The following is a 20,587-nucleotide window of genomic DNA, read 5'->3' as shown; positions in this document are numbered from 1 at the left end:
CCAATATACTACTCCTATGTCACCAATATCCTACTCCTATGTCACTAATATACTACTCCTATGTCACCAATATCCTACTCCTATGTCACCAATATCCTACTCCTGTCACCAATATCCTACTCATATGTCACCAATATACTACTCCTATGTCACCAATATCCTGCTCCTATATCACCAATATCCTACTCCTATGTCACTAATATACTACTCATATGTCACCAATATACTACTCCTATGTCACCAATATACTACTCCTATGTCACCAATATACTACTCCTATGTCACCAATTTACTACTCCTATGTCACCAGTATACTACTCTTATGTCACTAATTTTGTTCTCCTATGTCACCAATATACTACTCCTATGTCACCAATATACTACTCCTATGTCACCAATATACTACTCCTATGTCTCCAGTATACTTCTCATATGTCACCAATATACTACTCCCATGTCACCAATTTATTACTCCTATGTCACCAGTATACTACTCCTCGGTCACTAATATCGTTCTCCTGTCATTGATATCGTTCTCCTATGTCACCAATACACTACTCCTATGTCATCAATACACTACTCCTATGTCACCAATATACTACTCCTATGTCACCAATATACTACTCCTAAATCACCAATATACTACTCCTGCGTCACCAGTATACTTCTCCTTTATCACTAATATCGTTCTCATATGTCACCAATACACTACTCCTACATCACCAATATACTACTCCTGCGTCACCAGTATACTTCTCCTTTATCACTAATATCGTTCTCATATGTCACCAATACACTACTCCTACATCACCAATATACTACTCCTATGTCATCAATATACTACTCCTATATCACCAATATACTACTCCTATGTCACTAATATCATTCTCCTATGTCCCCAATATCCTACTCTTACTCGATTCTCTTCTCTAATGTCTAATCTTTTGATGGTGGGTTTTCTTGCAGGGCAACAGCGGCCTCATAGGAGAGCCAGGAGTGAAGGGGCAGCGTGGACTTAGAGGTGACCCTGTAAGTCACAAACTATGGACGTCATTTAACAGTGCAAATGATTTACGATGGTTCAGGGACCAGTATCTGCTGGTTTTAGGTTTTCCTTTCAATTAAGATCTAGATAACCAGATGAGGGGAGTTCCTCACTAATTAGTGACCTTAATTTATCAATCAAGTACAAAAAAAACTGCAGAGACTCGGAATGAGTTTGGAATGAGTTTGGAATGAGTTTGGAATGAGTTTGGAATGAGTTTGACTGTAACGAATGCAGTGTTTCAATATCTTATTTTCTAACTGCTACTAAAAGTTAGTCTCTGGTCTTCTAGGGAGACTCTGGAGTGGACAGCATTGTCGCGGGTCCCAAAGGAGGAAGGGGAAACCCAGGACTACCGGTATGTAGCATGTAGTTGGCCACTGTCGATGTACTGATCTAAGAATCAAAATCGCTTATTCACCAAGTTCATTTGCAAGTACCAGATCATTTTGACTGTCTCTTTCTAGTGAGTAAAACAGGATTATTCACTTAGCGTCCTGGAGGGTGACAACACTGCTGTTATTCTCATCCTCTCTCCCTCAAACACACTCCTTTTCTCTCTTGTCTTCATTTCCACACTGACAGGGAGACCCAGGAGAAGAGGGCGGTCGAGCAGAAAGTGGAATCGTCGGAAACCCAGTGAGCGAAGTTTCATTTCTGCTAAGCTGTCCTTGTCCTGTTACACTGATGTTGTCCCACGTTTTTGGTCAATTGTCACGTGATGATTATGTCCTGTGTCCTGCTTTCTAGGGTCCTCAAGGAAGAAGAGGTCTCCCTGGTCCAAATGTACAGTAGGCAGCATTATCAACAAAGCTACTTCTTAAATAACAGTCCCTAGGATTGATATCTATATTTATGTACCCATTAGTATGTTGTTCTTTGTATGTATGTATGTATGTATGTATGTATGTATGTATGTATGTGTATGTGTATGTGTGTGTGTGTGTGTGTGTGTGTGTGTGTGTGTGTGTGTGTGTCTAGGGAACACCAGGGGATCCAGGAGATGTAGGCCTCCAAGGAATTCCTGGCCCTTCTGGACCACAGGTAAGTAATATATACCCATTCCCCTCATCCACAACTCCACATAATGCTACTACTGATGCACTTCTCTAGCATTTGGAACAGTCCTCCCAATACCACAGATACTGTTGCTGAACATGTTTCTCTCCTGTGTGCATAGGGTATAAGAGGAGACTTGGGCCAGCCCGGACCCAGGGGCCTGCAGGGTTTACCTGGACCTCAGGTCAGTTTTCTTACCGTTCTATTTCCATCCCATCTGACCACATTGAGGATGCCTGATACATAAATCCTACTGTTATGCGATGTTGACATGTAATGACGGCGTATGAATGGCTTTTCCCTCAGGGCACACCTGGAACTATGGGTGGCAAAGGATCAACAGGAAGACGAGGGATGAATGGACAGAAAGTGCGTTGCCTTTGTTAGCAATTTATGTTATTCTTCAATAACACAAACTCCAAAGCAAATCAGGGGGAGAAAAATAGGTTTATTTGAGAAGGATAAATCAAGATGTTATGCTGGGAGGTAGATGTTCAGATGTTCAGTCTCCCCTGTCCTCAGCTTTTCCCCACTGAACAAAGGAATAGGATGCCATTTATAACCCCCCCATCCTAGCCTAGGGTTGACCAATCAGAAGTCTTTGCAATACAACTTGGCCAATGGCCAAATAACCAGTATCCTGCCCCAGACTCCATGTACAGAACGTAGCACACGTCACTCTGAGTTCACCAGTGACATTCCACAGATTCTAAACAGATGTTGAATTGAAACCCAACTCCTATTTACAATTCCCTATTGACCATTAGGGCTTTTAGTACTCTCGTCCTCTCAAACCCTCAAACTCTGCATTGTGCATTTATCTTGAAAATATTCTTATATCTTTGACCTACAGTTATATAATACATTACAATACAAAACATTAGCCATCTTGGTAGGACAATTTACCAGGACTGCAGAGCAGCTGAAACATATTACATATAGACACATAAAATGTATACATAAAAAAATGCTTGTAAAATAATGTTTTATAGCCATTCTTCCAACCCAATACTGTGTGGTCTCCTCACAGGGCCAACCTGGGGACCCCGGAGTCAACGGAGCCCTTGGAACACTTGGGCCAAGAGGGATGCCGGTAAGGTGTTGCCTTGTCATTACACATTTTACCTGCATGCACACACACATGCTGTACACACACTGCAAGACTGTATGTGTTTGTAAGGTCATGTCAGCATGGGACATGATGGTGTGTTTTCTTTAATACAGGGTCTTGATGGTAGTGACGGCCATGGACCTCCTGGACCCCAGGGAATGAAGGTAAGGTACACTTACTCAGTACTCAGATCAACAGCTGCTGTCCATAGACATCATAGTAGTTGATGAGGTTTTCCACTTTGGAAAATATTGTTAATGTACTTATTAGATTATAAAATAAAATGTCTCTTTTCATCTAAATGAAGGTCGACTGACCGAAAGCTCAGTTAAATTAAATAAATGTGTATCTGACTGGAAGTGTTCAGAGACTTTTTCCTACTTCTCTAGTTTTGTCTTATTCCTCCAGCACCTTCACTAATCAGATCTGGTTGTGTGCTAGATTCTGCCTATTATCTTTTCATTCAATATAAAGGATTTTAATATACAGTAGATTTGTATTCCAGACATGTTTGATGGACACAAATAAAATAATTCCTTGTGTTTTGTGTTTACTTTAAAGGGAGAGCCTGGTTTCCATGGTTACCCTGGATTACAGGTCAGTTATTGATATAAAATCTCCCCTTTCAGAATGGATAAGAGAACAAGGCTGGAATCCAATCATGACACATTGCATTCCTAAGCTGACAAAAAGTAAACAATCCCTTTTTCCTGTAATGTCATCTTCAGGGTGAAAGTGGTGATTTTGGAGTCAAAGGAGGTCCAGGCCCCAAAGGAAACCGAGGCAGAGGGGTGAGACTCACACACACTATCACTAGAAGACCCTAGAGCGCCCTGTTGCACATGCATTGCTGCAATTGTTAAGTCAATACCGCTACGTTTTTAGTGCCCAGGACGGTCACACTTTATTTGGATAATCCCAGTGTACAAAACATTGACACCTGCTTTTTCCGTGACATAGACTGACCAGGTGAATCCAGGTGAAAGCTATGATCCCTTATTGATGCAACTTGTTAAATCCACTTCAATCAGTGTAGATGAAGGGGAGGAGACAGGTTGAAGAAGGATTTTTAAGCCTCGAGACATGGATTGTGCATGTGTGCCATTCAGAGGGTGAATGGGCAAGACAAAATATGTAATTGCTTTTGGACAGGGTATGGTAGTATGTGCTAGGCGCACCGGTTTGTGTCAAGAACTGCAATGCTGCTGGGTTTTTCAAGCTCAACAGTTTCCTGTGTGTATCAAGAATGGTCCACTTCCCAAAGGACATCCAGCCTACTTGACACAACTGAGGGAAGCATTGGAGTCAACATGGGCCAGCATCCCTGTGGAACGCTTTGGAGACCTTGTAGTGTGCATGCCCCGACAAATGGAGGCTGTTCTGAGGGCGAAAGGGGGTGCAACTCAATAGTAGCAAGCTGTCCTTAATGTTTTGTACACTCAGTGTAGATGCTCTACAGATGGTCATACTATTAACAAAATATCTGTTGATAAGCAACTGCTTGTTAAGGTTACAGTTAGGGCTAGGGTTAGGTTTTGATATAGGGTTAGGGTAAGGGTTAGTTTTAGAATAAGGGTTAGGGTAAGGGTTAGTTTTAGAATAAGGGTTAGGGTAAGGGTTAGTTTTAGAATAAGGGTTAGGGTAAGGGTTAGGTTTTGATATAGGGTTAGGGTAAGGGTTAGTTTTAGAATAAGGGTTAGGGTAAGGGTTAGTTTTAGAATAAGGGTTAGGGTTAGGTTTTAGAATAAGGGTTAGGGTAAGGGTTAGTTTTAGAATAAGGGTTAGGGTAAGGGTTAGTTTTAGAATAAGGGTAAGGGTTAGTTTTAGAATAAGGGTTAGGGTAAGGGTTAGTTTTAGAATAAGGGTAAGGGTTAGTTTTAGAATAAGGGTTAGGGTAAGGGTTAGTTTTAGAATAAGGGTTAGGGTAAGGGTTAGTTTTAGAATAAGGGTTAGGGTAAGGGTTAGTTTTAGAATAAGGGTTAGGGTTAGGTTTTGATATAGGGTTAGGGTAAGGGTTAGTTTTAGAATAAGGGTTAGGGTAAGGGTTAGTTTTAGAATAAGGGTTAGGGTAAGGGTTAGTTTTAGAATAAGGGTAAGGGTTAGTTTTAGAATAAGGGTTAGGGTAAGGGTTAGTTTTAGAATAAGGGTTAGGGTAAGGGTTAGTTTTAGAATAAGGGTTAGGGTAAGGGCTTGGGTTAGTGGATAGTTAGTTGATATGTTGTTGACAGTTATTGAACATCTACAAACTATCTTCGTGGGACTAAAGTGTCACCCTCCAGAACTGTATATACTCACACATAGACACTCTGACTCAATTATAGAGATTCTAACACCACTGCTTATATTCTCAGGTGTTGTACTTCAAACCTTGTGATTTTCAATTGGGCCACAGGTGTGTTGACATGTATAAAATCTTCTGTTAAAATGGCCATATGTTACGATGCGATTAAACCAGGGGAACTCGGGCAGGTCGGGAGAGTCAGGAGATCCAGGATCCATTGGACCACCGGGACACACTGTTAGTATATCATTTGCGTTTTTGGTTCTATAAAAGGAACTTTACAAATCCCATGTATTAGTTGTTTTATTATTGTTATTTGTTTCAAGTGAATAATAATAGTAGTTGTAGTTTTGGTTGTTTTTACAGTAGAAGTATTGATAAGATATTCACTGTTTACATGTGGATTTATGACTAATTCTCTATTTCTATCTAGGGCTCTAGAGGCAGACCAGGAGAGAGAGCCATGTCTGTATGTGTATTCTGTCTGATCTTAGTTCCAATTTAACTATAAAACATTTTATATAGAGAATCTTGAGAGCTATTTAACATGTTATTGTATTTGTCTCCCTAGGAATGCCAGCTGACCACCTATATCCGTGATAACTGTGGTAAGCTCTTGGTATTCCTACTCTATATTTTTTGTAAGAAAAAGATCCGCTGTGTCAATTGCTTTATTGCTGGTAAGGTCATGTTTTCATAAGCAAAGATGAATTCATTCCGAATTTTGTCTCTAAACTATGATATATTTCTCCCCCAAACAGCATGCTCTCAAGGTATGTCTCCATTAACCCTTCATCGTCCAAATAAATGTATGTACTTGACTGTAGATTCTGGTGTAATCAAACCAGAACTCTTGGCAAAGTGATGTTATGAATGGTTGTCATTAAAAATACCATTGCCCCCCTCACCCCCTCTCTCTGTCCGTCTCTCTCTTCCTCTCCCCTTCTCTCTCTGTACCTCTCTCCCTCTCCCCTTCTCTCTCTCTGTACCTCTCTCCCTCTCCCCTTCTCTCTCTCTGTCCGTCTCTCTCTTCCTCTCCCCTTCTCTCTCTCTGTACCTCTCTCTCTTCCTCTCCCCCTCTCTCTGTCCGTCTCTCTCTCCCTCTCCCCTTCTCTCTCTCTGTACCTCTCTCCCTCTCCCCTTCTCTCTCTCTGTCCGTCTCTCTCTTCCTCTCCCCTTCTTTCTCTCTGTACCTCTCTCTCTCTCCTCTCCCTCTCTCTGTCCGTCTCTCTCTTCCTCTCCCCTTCTCTCTCTCTGTACCTCTCTCCTCTCCCCCTCTCTCTCTGTCCGTCTCTCTCTTCCTCTCCCCTTCTCTCTCTCTGTACCTCTCTTCCTCTCCCCTTCTCTCTCTCTGTCCGTCTCTCTCTTCCTCTCCCCTTCTCTCTCTCTGTACCTCTCTCCCTCTCCCCTTCTCTCTCTCTGTCCGTCTCTCTCTTCCTCTCCCCTTCTCTCTCTCTGTACCTCTCTCCCTCTCCCCTTCTCTCTCTCTGTCCGTCTCTCTCTTCCTCTCCCCTTCTCTCTCTCTGTCCGTCTCTCTCTTCCTCTCCCCTTCTCTCTCTCTGTCCGTCTCTCTCTTCCTCTCCCCTTCTCTCTCTCTGTACCTCTCTCCCTCTCCCCTTCTCTCTCTCTGTACCTCTCTCCCTCTCCCCTTCTCTCTCTCTGTACCTCTCTCTCTCTCCCCTTCTCTCTCTCTGTACGTCTCTCCCTCTCCCCTTCTCTCTCTCTGTACCTCTCTCCCTCTCCCCTTCTCTCTCTCTGTACCTCTCTCTCTCTCTCTCCCCTTCTTTCTCTCTGTACCTCTCTCCCTCTCCCCTTCTCTCTCTCTGTACCTCTCTCTCTCTCTCTCTCTCTCTCTCTGTACGTCTCTCTCTTCCTCTCCCCTTCTCTCTCTCTGTACCTCTCTCCCTCTCCCCTTCTCTCTCTCTGTACATCTCTCTCTTCCTCTCCCCTTCTCTCTCTCTGTACCTCTCTCTCTCTCCCCTTCTCTCTTTCTGTACCTCTCTCTCTCTCCCCTTCTCTCTCTCTGTACCTCTCTCCCTCTCCCCTTCTCTCTCTCTGTACCTCTCTCCCTCTCCCCTTCTCTCTCTCTGTACCTCTCTCTCTCTCTCTACCTCTCTCTCTCTGTACCTCTCTCCCTCTCCCCTTCTCTCTCTCTGTACCTCTCTCCCTCTCCCCGTCTCTCTCTCTGTACCTCTCTCCCTCTCCCCTTCTCTCTCTCTGTACCTCTCTCTCTCTCTCCCCTTCTCTCTCTCTGTACCTCTCTCCCTCTCCCCTTCTCTCTCTCTGTACCTCTCTCCCTCTCCTCTCCCCTTCTCTCTCTCTGTACCTCTCTCCCTCTCCTCTCCCCTTCTCTCTCTCTGTACCTCTCTCCCTCTCCTCTCTCTCTCTGTACCTCTCTCCCTCTCCCCTTCTCTCTCTCCTCTCCCCTTCTCTCTCTCTGTACCTCTCTCCCTCTCCCCTTCTCTCTCTCTGTACCTCTCTCTCTCTCCCCTCTCTCTCTTTCTGTACCTCTCTCCCTCTCCCCTTCTCTCTCTCTCTGTACCTCTCTCCCTCTCCCCTTCTCTCTCTCTGTACCTCTCTCTCTCTCCCCTTCTCTCTCTCTGTACCTCTCTTTCTCTCCCCTTCTCTCTCTCTGTACCTCTCTCCCTCTCCCCTTCTCTCTCTCTGTACCTCTCTCTCCCTCTCCCCTTCTCTCTCTCTGTACCTCTCTCCCTCTCCCCTTCTCTCTCTCTGTACCTCTCTCTCTGTACCTCTCTCCCTCTTCCCTTCTCTCTCTCCGTACCTCTCTCCCTCTCCCCTTCTCTCTCTCTGTACCTCTCTCCCTCTCCCCTTCTCTCTCTCTGTACTTCTCTCCCTCTCCCCTTCTCTCTCTGTACTTCTCTCCCTCTCCCCTTCTCTCTCTCTGTACTTCTCTTCCTCTCCCCTTCTCTCTCTCTGTACCTCTCTCCCTTCCTCTCACTCTATCCCCAGGCCAGGCAGCATGCCCAGCCTACCCCACAGAGCTGGTCTTTGCTTTGGATATGTCACAGGATGTGGATCCTGCCACGTTCGAGAGGATGCGCTCCGCTCTCCTCTCCATATTGGACGACGTTGCCATTGCCGAGAGCAACTGCCCGACAGGTGCACGTGTTGCCGTGGTATCCTATAGTGCCAACACCAAGTACCTGATCCGATTCCAGGACTACCAACGCAAGCAGGAGTTGTTGGAGGCCATCCAAAACATTGCACTGGAACGAACGTCCAACCGGCGCCATCTTGGGGAGGCCATGCGCTTTGTGGGGCGCCACGTCTTCAAGCGAACCCGTAAAGCGTTGACGATGAGGAAGGTGGCAGTGTTCTTCACCAACGGGCCCTCTGTGGACAGCGCTGCCATCGTCACGGCCGCCATGGAGTTCAAGGCCCTGAACATCGCTCCTGCTGTCATCGCCATGAGGAACTCCCCCGATGTTCAACGGGCTTTTGAGGTACAATTACAAACAGATGCTTTCTGGGAAGGGGTAGTGAACGGGCAGCAGAAAGGCTGGTGAATTGAAATGCAGCCCATGTGTGTTTTTGTTTTGGCGCAGGCTGATGACACGGGCAGCTTCATCATTGTTCGGTTGGTAGATAGGTCACAGGACCAAAATGCTGTGCTGACAAGAATCAAAAATTGCGTCATCTGCTATGGTAAGCACACAGGGCCAAAATAAAATATAGTCTTATTTGGTATCAATGTATGTCTTGTTTTTATGGTTAATTCTGCTGTAGAACCAATATTCCCCTTGGGCATAAATAATACAGTTTTCTACTACTACTACACTATTACTGAAGCTACTGTACTACTACTACTAATACACTACTACTGATGCTACTTTACTAACACTACTACTACTACACTACTAATGATGCTACTGTACTACTACTACTACACTACTACTACTGATGCTACTGTACTAATGTGGTGGCTAATTTCTGCATTACCAAATGAGGAGAGTTAAACACACCAGTCCGAGTTAACTACATCTTTAATAATTAAGATACTTTTGCAAAAGCACTTGACCTTCAATAATGCACTCTCTGGAATGAACCAGGAAGGTGATTACAGAATGGCTACCGGGATCTTTTATAGCAACGATACAGCCCCTTCAACGTACATTGGCAAACCACAGATACTTAGTAACAGTTCACAAAGGTTAAGTTTTGTATGACAGATATCAATAAAACACAGCAGACAGTAACTGCTATGTCAACAGGGTTAATTATATAGCCCAGTATCTGGTCTCCTTAGAACCGTCCCTCCCTGGTACGGTATTGAACAGAACTATTTCATCCAATGGCATATATCAATTGTCAACTCTAGATACTCCCATCTCAAGCAAACCCCCTCTTGACCCCACTCCTGGACAGGCTCACTGGGGAGTGAACCTCTAGGCCATATATTATCACAGGATAAGTGTGAGATCTAAGAGAGGACATACAAGGGTCCATTTACTGCCATAATCCTCCCCACAATAAAGAAAAGGAGGGAGTGACTTGCTCACAGACATTGTAGAGACAAGTCATTGGTTCCCCATTAATCACGCCATCCCTTCACATGGTTTAAGAATAAGTAAAGACACATTCCCATGACGACAAATCTGACCTCTCCCCTCTCTGGGCCCCAAGTGTCTGAGCCCCAGCTAAGGTAGACGTGCAACTGAAAAGACACCAGAGTCCAATGGACACTTTCTAATGACAAGTACCTCAAATAAGCATATTATACTAATAAAACATCTTAATTATCTATGTTACCCAACTAATTCTGATTCGTCCACGACACTACACTACTACTACTACTATTAATACACTACTACTGATGCTACTGTACTACTACTGATGCTGCTACTGTACTACTCCTTCTCCTCCTACTACTACTGATGCTACTGTACTACTAATACTACTACTGCTACTGATGCTACTGCACAACTACTACTGATGCTACTGTACTACTATAGTACTACTATTACTACTACTGCTACTGTACTACTACTACTGATGCTACTGTACTACTACTACTACTACTACTGATGCTACTGTAGTACTACTACTGATGCTACTGTAGTACTACTACTGATGCTACTGTACTACTATTACTGATGCTACTGTCCTACTACTGATGCTACTGTCCTACTACTACTACTACTACTGATTGTACTACTACTACTGATTCTACTGTACTACTACAGTACTATTATTACTACTACTACTACTGATGCTACTGTACTACTACTGATGCTACTATACTACTACTGATGCTATTGTACTACTGATGCTACTGTACTACTACTACTACTACTGATGCTACTGTACTACTACAGTACTACTATTACTACTGCTACTGATACTACAGTACTACTGCTGATGCTACTGTACTACTACTGATGCTACTGTACTACTGATTCTACGGTACTACTACAGTACTACTACTGATGCTACTGTACTACTACTACTACTACTACAGTACTACTACTGATGCGACTACTACTGATGCTACTGTACTACTACTACTACTACTACTGATGCTACTGTAGTACTACTACTGATGCTACTGTACTACTATTACTGATGCTACTGCCCTACTACTGATGCTACTGTCCTACTACTACTACTACTACTACTGATTGTACTACTACTACTGATTCTACTGTACTACTACAGTACTATTATTACTACTACTACTGATGCTACTGTACTACTACTGATGCTACTATACTACTGATGCTATTGTACTACTGATGCTACTGTACTACTACTACTACTGATGCTACTGTACTACTACTACTACTACTACTGATGCTACTGTACTACTACAGTACTACTATTACTACTGCTACTGATACTACAGTACTACTGCTGATGCTACTGTACTACTACTGATGCTACTGTACTACTGATTCTACTGTACTACTACAGTACTACTACTGATGCTACTGTACTACTACTACTACAGTACTACTACTGATGCTACTGTACTACTACTACTACTGATGCTACTGTACTACTACTACTGATGCTACTGTACTACTACTGATGCTACTGTACTACTACTAGTGCTACTGTACTACTCCTCCTACTACTACTACTACTGATGCTACTGCACTACTAATACTATTACGACTACTACTACTACTACTGATTATACTGTACTACTACAGTACTACTGATGCTACTGTACTACTACTGCTGCTACTTATGCTACTGTACTACTATACTACTACTGTACTACTACTTATGCTACTGTACTACTACACTACTACTACTACTACTACTAGTACTACTGATCCTACTGTACTACTACTATCTCTAAGCTCTGGTTCTGTGTGTCCATCAGACCACTGTAAACCAGCCCAGGAGTGTGACTTTACTGACGCTCAGCGGCCCCTGGTGGTGGATATGGACCTGACCCTGGTGGTGGACGGTTCAAGGGAGATCCGGGCCGACCAGTACGCTGGCGTCCAGGAGCTTCTGGGCTCAGTGGTGAAGCAGGTAGCCTGGAGCCCCAAACCCAGCGTGGCTGACGGCCGGGCCAGGGTGGCCCTTCTCCAGACCAGTGGTTCTCTGCTCCCCCAGACTTCCCAGGCCGTTAAGGTAGAGTTTGACCTGCAGAAGTACCACAACCACATTGGTCTACAGACACACCTGAGGAGCATGCAGCAGCAGGGAGGAGTGTCGTCTCTGGGGCAGACCCTGGAGTACGCTCTGAGCAAGGTGTTCCTCAAGGACACCAGGCCCAGGAAGAGTAGAGTGGTGCTGGCTGTGGTGGGGGCCGAGACAGCCCACTGGGACCAGGCCAAGCTGGCCTACATTTCCCAGAAGGCCAAGTGTCAGGGCGTTTCCCTGTTTGTGATCACGGTGGGCGACCATTACAACAGCACCCAGGTGGAGGAGTTGGCGAGCACGCCGTCAGAGCAGCACCTGCTCCATCTGTGGCATGTGAAGGAGTGGGAGAGAGGCTACGCACAGCGCTTCTTCAGAGCCTTCCTCAGGGTCCTCAGCAGTAAGGAACACTAACATGCTTCTTCATCTGGTTGTCTCTTGAGGGAGAGATAATTATGCCAGAACAAGTCATACATTTTAACATTTGTATTTGTATTTATTAGGGATCCCCATTAGCTGCTGCCAAGGCAGTGCTACTGTGTGTCCTAACCCTCTCACTCCCCCCTTACTATTTCAGAGGGAATGAACAGCTACCCTCCTGCCGATCTCAAACTCAAGTGTGAGCTGATGCTGGGACAGGAACACGTGCAGGGACAAGGACAGGCAGAGTGGGAGGTGTGGAAAGAGAAAGAGGAGTTGGAGTACACAGATGAGGAGGAGTTCCTGGAGCACACTGGTTTATTTCCGACTCAGATAGCTCTTGACCAGGTTGACACTATACATGCCTTCTCCAGGGGAGATGGAGCCGCTTCACCTCCCCGGCCACAGACAAACTCTAATGGTAATCAGTAACCCCACATTTATAACACAACTTCTATTTCTCTCTCTCCCTCACGTGTTCCCTCGTATCCCACTGCATGAGTAGTCTCAGTTTGCAACCGCGTACTGCATGTCTTCCATCCCCGTTTACAAACCCGCTTGTTCTGCTTTCAGACCACTGTAAGTCGGATGTCGACAGTGGCACCAACTGCGGGGACTATGGCCAGCGATGGCACTTTAACAAAACGCTCGGTACATGCTCGCCTTTTTGGTACGGCGGTTGCGACGCTAACGCCAACCGTTTTAGAACGGAAAACGAATGCTTTGAGACGTGTGGCACTTCCAGTAAGTCCCCCCAGCCCTCTACTGCTACCACCTCTACTGAACATCATGTGGAGGTCATAGATGTAGAGCTCTGTTAGCCACAACCTGAATTACAATGACTGTTGGGAAGTTTGTCAAATGCTGAATCATATAACGTATGTTGCATGAGAAGAGAACACTAGTTGTTCTATTTGCATTCTCAAATCAGGAGGCTTTCAGTCAAGAGAATTCTAATGAGCTGAACGCCTAAACATTAGTGACTGTAATATACCTTGTTTAAGCAGTATGGCAATTATAGGATTGAAAAGACAAAAGTTGTGATGCCATTTTTGTCAGTTGTCAGTTGTCGTGTCAGCTGCGAGGTCATCATTCACAGCACTACGCCAGAGATTTTCTTCTAATGTTATGTGTTCACAGATCACACAACCCTCCTGAGGACAGAGGAAAGTACAGTTCTTAACCAGGGTAAGGACCACATCTCTCTCTAATTGTGTATGCAATAATACATGTGAAAACATTTACATTTACGTCATTTAGCAGACGCTCTTATCGAGAGCGACTTACAAATTGGTGCATTCACCTTATGATATCCAGTGGAACAACCACTTTACAATAGTACATTTATATCTTTTTTCTGGGGGGGGTTAGAAAACACAGCAGGCTCAGGTCTGTACAATACTGTAAAAGGCATGAGTCTCAACCTTTGGCTTTGTCCTTGTCACATTCTTCGTCAGATGATAAAGAAAAATCATTGTCGGACGAAAACGCAGCAGGGTTATGTGCACTCATCTTCTTTTATTAAATTGGCAAAGAAGAAAAAAACAAAATAAACACGTACACAAAACACAATGATGAATAACATGCCGGTAAGGCATAAAAGCTATACCTAGCACAATCTCCCACAAACTACCAACACAAACACATACCTATATATAGGACTCTCAATCAGAGGCAACTAGGAAACACTGTAATGCTTTTCTTAGAGAAGTGGAGGAGTCAGGCGCAGGGATAAAGGTAAACAAAACGTGTTTACTAAAATTATCCATTAATCTTCTCATCAAAATACATAGTTTGGAGAAACACCTCCAACTACATAAAACAGACAAACAATCACCGACAAGACAAACAGGAAATGCAGAGGTTTAAATAATGAACATAATTAGGGAAAATCAAAACAGGTGTACACAATAAAGACAAAACCAAACGAACAGTGAAACATCGATCGGTGGCAACTAGTAAGCCGGTGACGTCGACCGCCGAACGCCGCCCGCCGAACGCCGCCCGAACAAGGAGAGGGGTCGACTTCGGCGGGAGTCGTGACAGTACTCCCCCCGGAGCGCGGCTCCAGCAGCGCGCCAACCCCGGCCTCGGGGACGACCCGGAGGACGGGGAGCAGGGCAATCCGGACGGAAGCGGTGAAAATCCTGGATTAACGACGGATCCAGGATGTCTTCCGCCGGTACCCAGCTTCGCTCCTCCGGGCCATACCCCTCCCACTCCACGAGGTACTGAAGGCCCCTCGCCCGAAGTCTAGAGTCCATAATGGCTCGTACGGTATATGCCGGGGCCCCCTCGATGTCCAGAGGGGGCGGAGGAACCTCTCGTACCTCCGACTGCTGGAGCGGACCAGTCACCACCGGCCTGAGGAGAGACACATGGAACGAGGGGTTAATATGATAATCAGGGGGAAGTTGTAACCTATAACAAACCTCGTTCAATCTCCTCAGGACTTTAAATGGCCCCACAAACCGCGGACCCAGCTTCCGGCAGGGCAGGTGAAGGGGCAGGTTTCGGGTCGAGAGCCAGACCCGATCCCCCGGTGCATAAACCGGGGCCTCACTGCGGTGGCTGTCGGCACTCGCCTTTTGCCGCCTGATGGCTCGTTGAAGACGTACATGGGCAGCGTTCCATGTCTCCTCCGAGTGCCGAAACCATTCATCCACCGCAGGAGCCTCGATCTGGCTCTGATGCCATGGTGCCAGGACCGGCTGATACCCTAGCACACACTGAAAAGGGGTAAGGTTAGTGGAAGAGTGGCGTAGGGAATTTTGGGCCATCTCCGCCCAAGTGATAAATGATGCCCACTCTCCCGGCCGGTCCTGGCAATAGGACCGCAGAAACCTACCCACCTCTTGGTTGACTCTTTCCACCTGCCCGTTACTCTCGGGGTGGAACCCTGAGGTAAGACTGACCGAGACCCCCAGGCGTTCCACAAACGCCCTCCAGACTCTAGACGTAAATTGGGGACCCCGATCAGAGACTATATCCTCAGGCACCCCGTAGTGCCGGAATACATGGGTGAATAGGGCCTCCGCAGTCTGTAGGGCCGAAGGGAGACCGGTCAAAGGAAGGAGACGGCAGGACTTAGAAAACCGATCCACAACGACCAGGATCGTGGTGTTACCCCGTGACGGGGGAAGATCAGTCACGAAATCCACCGATAGGTGTGACCACGGTCGTTGCGGAACGGGAAGGGGTTGTAATTTCCCTCTGGGCAGATGTCTAGGTGCCTTGCACTGTGCGCATACCGAACAGGAGGAGACATAAACCCTCACGTCCTTGGCTAACGTGGGCCACCAGTACTTCCCCGTAAGGCAGCGCACCGTCCGACCTATACCAGGATGACCAGAGGAGGGTGATGTGTGGGCCCAACAGATCAAACGATCGCGAACATCAAATGGCACGTACATGCGCCCAACGGGACACTGGGAGGGAGTGGGTTCTGTACGTGACGCCCGTTCGATGTCCGCGTCCACCTCCCATACCACCGGTGCCACCAGGCATGAGGCTGGAATTATGGGAGTGGGCTCTGTGGACCGCTCCTCTGTATCATACAGCCAGGACAGTGCGTCTGCCTTGACGTTCTGGGAACCTGGTTAATAGGAAAGAGTGAAAGAAAAGCGTGTGAAAAACATAGCCCGCCTGGCGAGGGTTCAGTCTCCTCGCTGCCCGAATATACTCCAGATTTCGGTGGTCAGTCCAAATGAGGAAAGGGTGTCTAGCCCCCTCAAGCCAATGTCTCCACGCTTTCAGAGCCCCGACAACAGCTAACAACTCCCTATCCCCCACGTCATAGTTTCGCTCCGCCGGGCTGAGCGTCTTCGAAAAGAAAGCACAGGGGCGGAGTTTTGGTGGGTTACCCGAGCGCTGAGACAGCACAGCCCCTATTCCAGCCTCGGATGCATCCACCTCAACTATGAACGCTAAGGAGGGATCAGGATGCGCCAGCACTGGAGCCGTGGTAAACAGAGCCTTCAGGTTACCAAAAGCTCTGTCCACCTCAGCCGACCACCGCAACCGCACCGGTCCCCCCTTCAGTAAGGAGGTAATGGGAGCCGCCACCTGGCCAAAGCCCCGGATAAACCTCCGGTAGTAGTTGGCAAACCCTAAAAACCGCTGCACCTCCTTTACCGTGGTTGGAGTCGGCCAATTACGCACGGCTGAAATGCGGTCAGTCTCCATCTCCACCCCTGACGCGGACAAACGGTACCCAAGGAAGGAGACGGACTGTTGAAAGAACAGACATTTCTCCGCCTTGACGTAAAGGTCATGCTCCAACAGTCGACCAAGCACCGTACGCACAAGGGACACATGCTCAGCGCGGGTGGTGGAGTATATGAGAATATCATCTATATACACCACTACACCCCGCCCGTGCAGGTCCCTGAAGATCTCATCCACAAATGATTGGAAGACGGATGGAGCATTCATTAACCCATACGGCATGACGAGGTACTCATAGTGCCCAGATGTAGTGCTAAATGCCGTCTTCCACTCATCCCCTCCCCTGATACGCACCAGGTTGTACGCGCTCCTGAGGTCCAATTTTGTGAAGAAGCGCGCCCCGAGCAATGACTCTGTCATACTGGCGATCAGAGGTAGCGGGTAACTGTATTTCACAGTAATCTGGTTCAAACCTCGATAGTCAATGCACGGGCGTAAACCTCCATCCTTCTTCTTCACAAAAAAGAAGCTTGAGGAGACAGGTGAAATGGAGGGCCGAATGTATCCCTGTCCCAGAGATTCAGCGACATGTGTTTCCATAGCCGCCGTCTCCTCCTGTGACAGAGGATACACGTGACTCCTGGGAAGTGCAGCACCCTCCAGGAGATTTATCGCACAATCCCCCGGTCGATGGGGTGGTAATTGAGTCGCCTTCCTTTTACAGAAGGCGATTGCCAAATCGGCATATTCGGGAGGAATGTGCATGGTGGAAACCTGGTTTGGACTTTCCACCGTAGTGGCACCTAAGGAAACACCTAAACACCTCCCTGAACACTGACAGGACCATCCCTTGAGAACCCTCTGTTGCCACGAAATAATAGGATCATGAGAAGCCAACCAGGGAAGCCCCAACACAACGGGAAACGCAGGAGCGTCAATCAGAAAGAGACTAATACTCTCTTCATGACTCTCCTGCGTCACCATAGCAATGGGAACTGTGACCTCCCTAATCAGCCCAGACCCCAAAGGACGACTATCTAGGGCATGTATAGGGAAGGGAACATCAACGGGAACAATAGGAATCCCTAATCTATTGGCCAAAGACCGATCTATAAAGTTCCCAGCTGCGCCTGAATCTACTAGCGCCTTATGCTGGGAATGCGGGGAAAACCCCGGAAAGCTTATAGATAACCACATGTGAGCAACAGGGGGGTCTGGGTGAGTCGTGTGCCTACTCACCTGAGATGAACCACCAGTGTTCCGCCTACCACCTCGACTACCTGGAAAACCTCCCCAGCACCGACCAGCAGTGTGTCCTCTGCGGTCACCTCTGGTGCATGGAACGGTTTCCCCTCCGGTCTCCCTAGTACCAGCCCCGCCCAACTCCATCGGTGTTGGGTCTAAGGGACTGGAGGATGGAACCAACGGACCCCGATCCGGACGTCCGCGGGAGGCCAGCAGGTTATCCAGCTGGATCGATAAGTCCACCAGCTGGTCCAGGTGGAGGGTGGTGTCCCTGCAGGCTAGCTCCCTACGAACGTCCTCTCGCAACCACACCTGTAGTGATCGATCAGGGCCCGCTCATTCCATCCTGCACCAGCCGCCAGAGTTCTAAAATCCAGTGCAAACTCCCGAGCGCTCCTCATCTCCTGCTTTAAATGGAACAAGCGCTCTCCCGCCGCTTTTCCTTCTGGTGGATGATCAAATACTGCCCGAAAGCGGCGGGAGAAGTCCTCGTAGTTATCCCGAGTCGGGTCTTCCACCTCCCAGATGGCGTTGGCCCACTCTAGGGCTTTACCAGTCAAACAGGAGATGAGGGCGCTCACTCTCTCGCGTCCCGAGGGCGGCGGCCGGACAGCCGCCAGGTAGAGCTCCAGCTGGAGTAGGAACCCCTGACACCCGGCAGCTGCTCCGTCATACGCTCCCGGGAGCGAGAGCCGAATCCCACCGGATCCAGACGGCGGTTGGATAGGATCCAGAGGTGTGCCGGGCGGTGGTGTGGCTGGGTCGACGGGACATCCTTTCCTCTCCACTCTCTCCATGGTCAGCAGCACGCAATCCATGGCAGTCATTAGATCCTGGATCATATTTGCCTGCTGCTGAACGCGCTCCTCTATATGACTAGGAGAACTGGCTGCTCCTGCTGACTCCATTTAAGGTCGGTGATTCTGTAATGCTTTTCTTAGAGAAGTGGAGGAGTCAGGCGCAGGACACAGGGATAAAGGTAAACAAAACGTGTTTACAAAAATTATCCATTAATCTTCTCATCAAAATACATAGTTTGGAGAAACACCTCCAACTACATAAAACAGACAAACAATCACCGACAAGACAAACAGGAAATGCAGAGGTTTAAATAATGAACATAATTAGGGAAAATCAAAACAGGTGTACACAATAAAGACAAAACCAAACGAACAGTGAAACATCGATCGGTGGCAACTAGTAAGCCGAACGCCGCCCGCCGAACGCCGCCCGAACAAGGAGAGGGGTCGACTTCGGCGGGAGTCGTGACAAACACCTGCCTCCAATTGAGAGTCCAACACCCAATGACCTAAACAAAGAAATACTAATACTAGAATGAACATAGAAATACAAATAATAAATCAAACACCCTTCTAAACAACCAACCACCCCGAACCACATAAAACAAATACCCTCTGCCACATCCTGACCAAACTACAATAACAAATAACCCCTATTACTGGTCAGGACGTGACAATCCTCTCCTCTCTCTTTCCTCTCCCCTCTTTCTTTTGTTTTCTCCTGAATCCTTTCCCCTTTTTTCTATCTCCCATTTCTCTCCTTTGCCCCGTTTTTTTTTTTTTTATTAAACCTTTATTTAAACAGGAAGGGCTCATTGACATTTAAAATCTCTTTTTCAAGAGCGCCCTGGCCAAGATAGGCAGCACCAAGTAATTACAAAAATTACAGACAAACAACATGAAAAACTACAAATAATCTAGTAAAAACCATAGAATTCACAAGAGTATAACAAAATCAAAAACAGCAAATTAAAAACATTGACAGGTCAGGGAATCAGTCTCAAGATCATTCATCAGTGATTTAAAAATACCAATCGGGACAAGTTCTTCCAGTTTAAAAGTATTTTGTAAGGCGTTCCAAGACGATGGCGCAGAGTACATAAAAGCCCTTTTACCAAATTCAGTTCGGACATTTGGAACAGTTAGCAGGATAAAGTCCAGCGAACAAAGAGAGTACCCACCACATTTCTGAACAATAAAAATGCCCAAATAAAACGGTAGTAAACCCAAAATGGCTTTGTAAATAAAAGTATACCTGTGACTGAGCCTACGAGTGACTAGAGAAGGCCAGCCAACCCTGGTATACGTTTACCTCTCCCTCCTCTTCCCCAGATGCATGTTTCTTCAAACAGGACAAGGGAGGTTGTGAGAACTACACTCTGAAGTGGTACTTTGACACGAGACAGAGCAAGTGCTCCCGTTTCTGGTATGGCGGCTGTGGCGGCAACGGTAACCGCTTCGAGACGCAGGAGGCTTGCGAAGGCCTCTGTCTGAGGAGGAACTCCACACATCTAAAACCCTGATTAGAGTGAATTGAAGAAGATCACGCCAGAAAACCAGCCAAACAAATGTCTCATTCAAGGTGTGAACATCAAAAAACAGCACTGTCTGTGTAAATAACTCTAGACCTTATCTTTAGCATTTAGTTGTTCTCCTTTTGGGTAAAAATGGAAATTACTGTAACAGAAGTATGAATATTTCTCTATTTTATTCAAGTCTGTTCAAGCAGACCTAAGTAACGGATCTGACTCTCATGCAGTCATGCAACAAACATACATAAGGGCACTGATGCTTTTGTGAGAATGACTATAAAGCAATGAAATAACCTGTATTGTCTCTTGTGG

At 46.6% G+C, this 20,587-nt stretch overlaps 1 protein-coding gene across 4 annotated transcripts in view; it reads left to right on the top strand.

Annotated features, from left to right (window-relative positions):
• Nucleotides 1-20,587, top strand: part of LOC106585541 (collagen alpha-6(VI) chain) — a 40,843-nt gene that overhangs the window by 20,050 nt on the left and 206 nt on the right. For 2 of the 4 annotated variants that reach the window (XM_045712855.1, XM_045712854.1), the window contains exons 19-39: nt 967-1,029; nt 1,338-1,403; nt 1,631-1,684; nt 1,796-1,831; nt 2,027-2,089; nt 2,226-2,288; nt 2,411-2,473; nt 3,135-3,197; nt 3,329-3,379; nt 3,777-3,812; nt 3,944-4,006; nt 5,671-5,733; nt 5,930-5,965; nt 6,068-6,104; nt 6,258-6,269; nt 8,467-8,960; nt 9,063-9,162; nt 11,846-12,511; nt 12,689-12,952; nt 13,672-13,719; nt 20,076-20,572. In XM_045712855.1, the coding sequence (XP_045568811.1) occupies nt 967-1,029; nt 1,338-1,403; nt 1,631-1,684; nt 1,796-1,831; nt 2,027-2,089; nt 2,226-2,288; nt 2,411-2,473; nt 3,135-3,197; nt 3,329-3,379; nt 3,777-3,812; nt 3,944-4,006; nt 5,671-5,733; nt 5,930-5,965; nt 6,068-6,104; nt 6,258-6,269; nt 8,467-8,960; nt 9,063-9,162; nt 11,846-12,511; nt 12,689-12,952; nt 13,672-13,719; nt 20,076-20,266 (2,532 nt within the window). In that variant the 3' untranslated portion in view covers nt 20,267-20,572. Of the gene's footprint in view, nt 1-966; nt 1,030-1,337; nt 1,404-1,630; nt 1,685-1,795; nt 1,832-2,026; nt 2,090-2,225; nt 2,289-2,410; nt 2,474-3,134; nt 3,198-3,328; nt 3,380-3,776; nt 3,813-3,943; nt 4,007-5,670; nt 5,734-5,929; nt 5,966-6,067; nt 6,105-6,257; nt 6,270-8,466; nt 8,961-9,062; nt 9,163-11,845; nt 12,512-12,688; nt 12,953-13,671; nt 13,720-20,075; nt 20,573-20,587 lie in introns of those variants that run through there. The other 2 variants (XR_006764364.1, XM_045712856.1) reach the window with 2 other exon arrangements.

The sequence above is a fragment of the Salmo salar genome, chromosome ssa02 (genome assembly GCF_905237065.1).
Source record: "Salmo salar chromosome ssa02, Ssal_v3.1, whole genome shotgun sequence".
Taxonomy (NCBI): Eukaryota; Metazoa; Chordata; class Actinopteri; order Salmoniformes; family Salmonidae; genus Salmo; species Salmo salar.
This window is presented reverse-complemented; position numbering and strand designations above follow the sequence as displayed.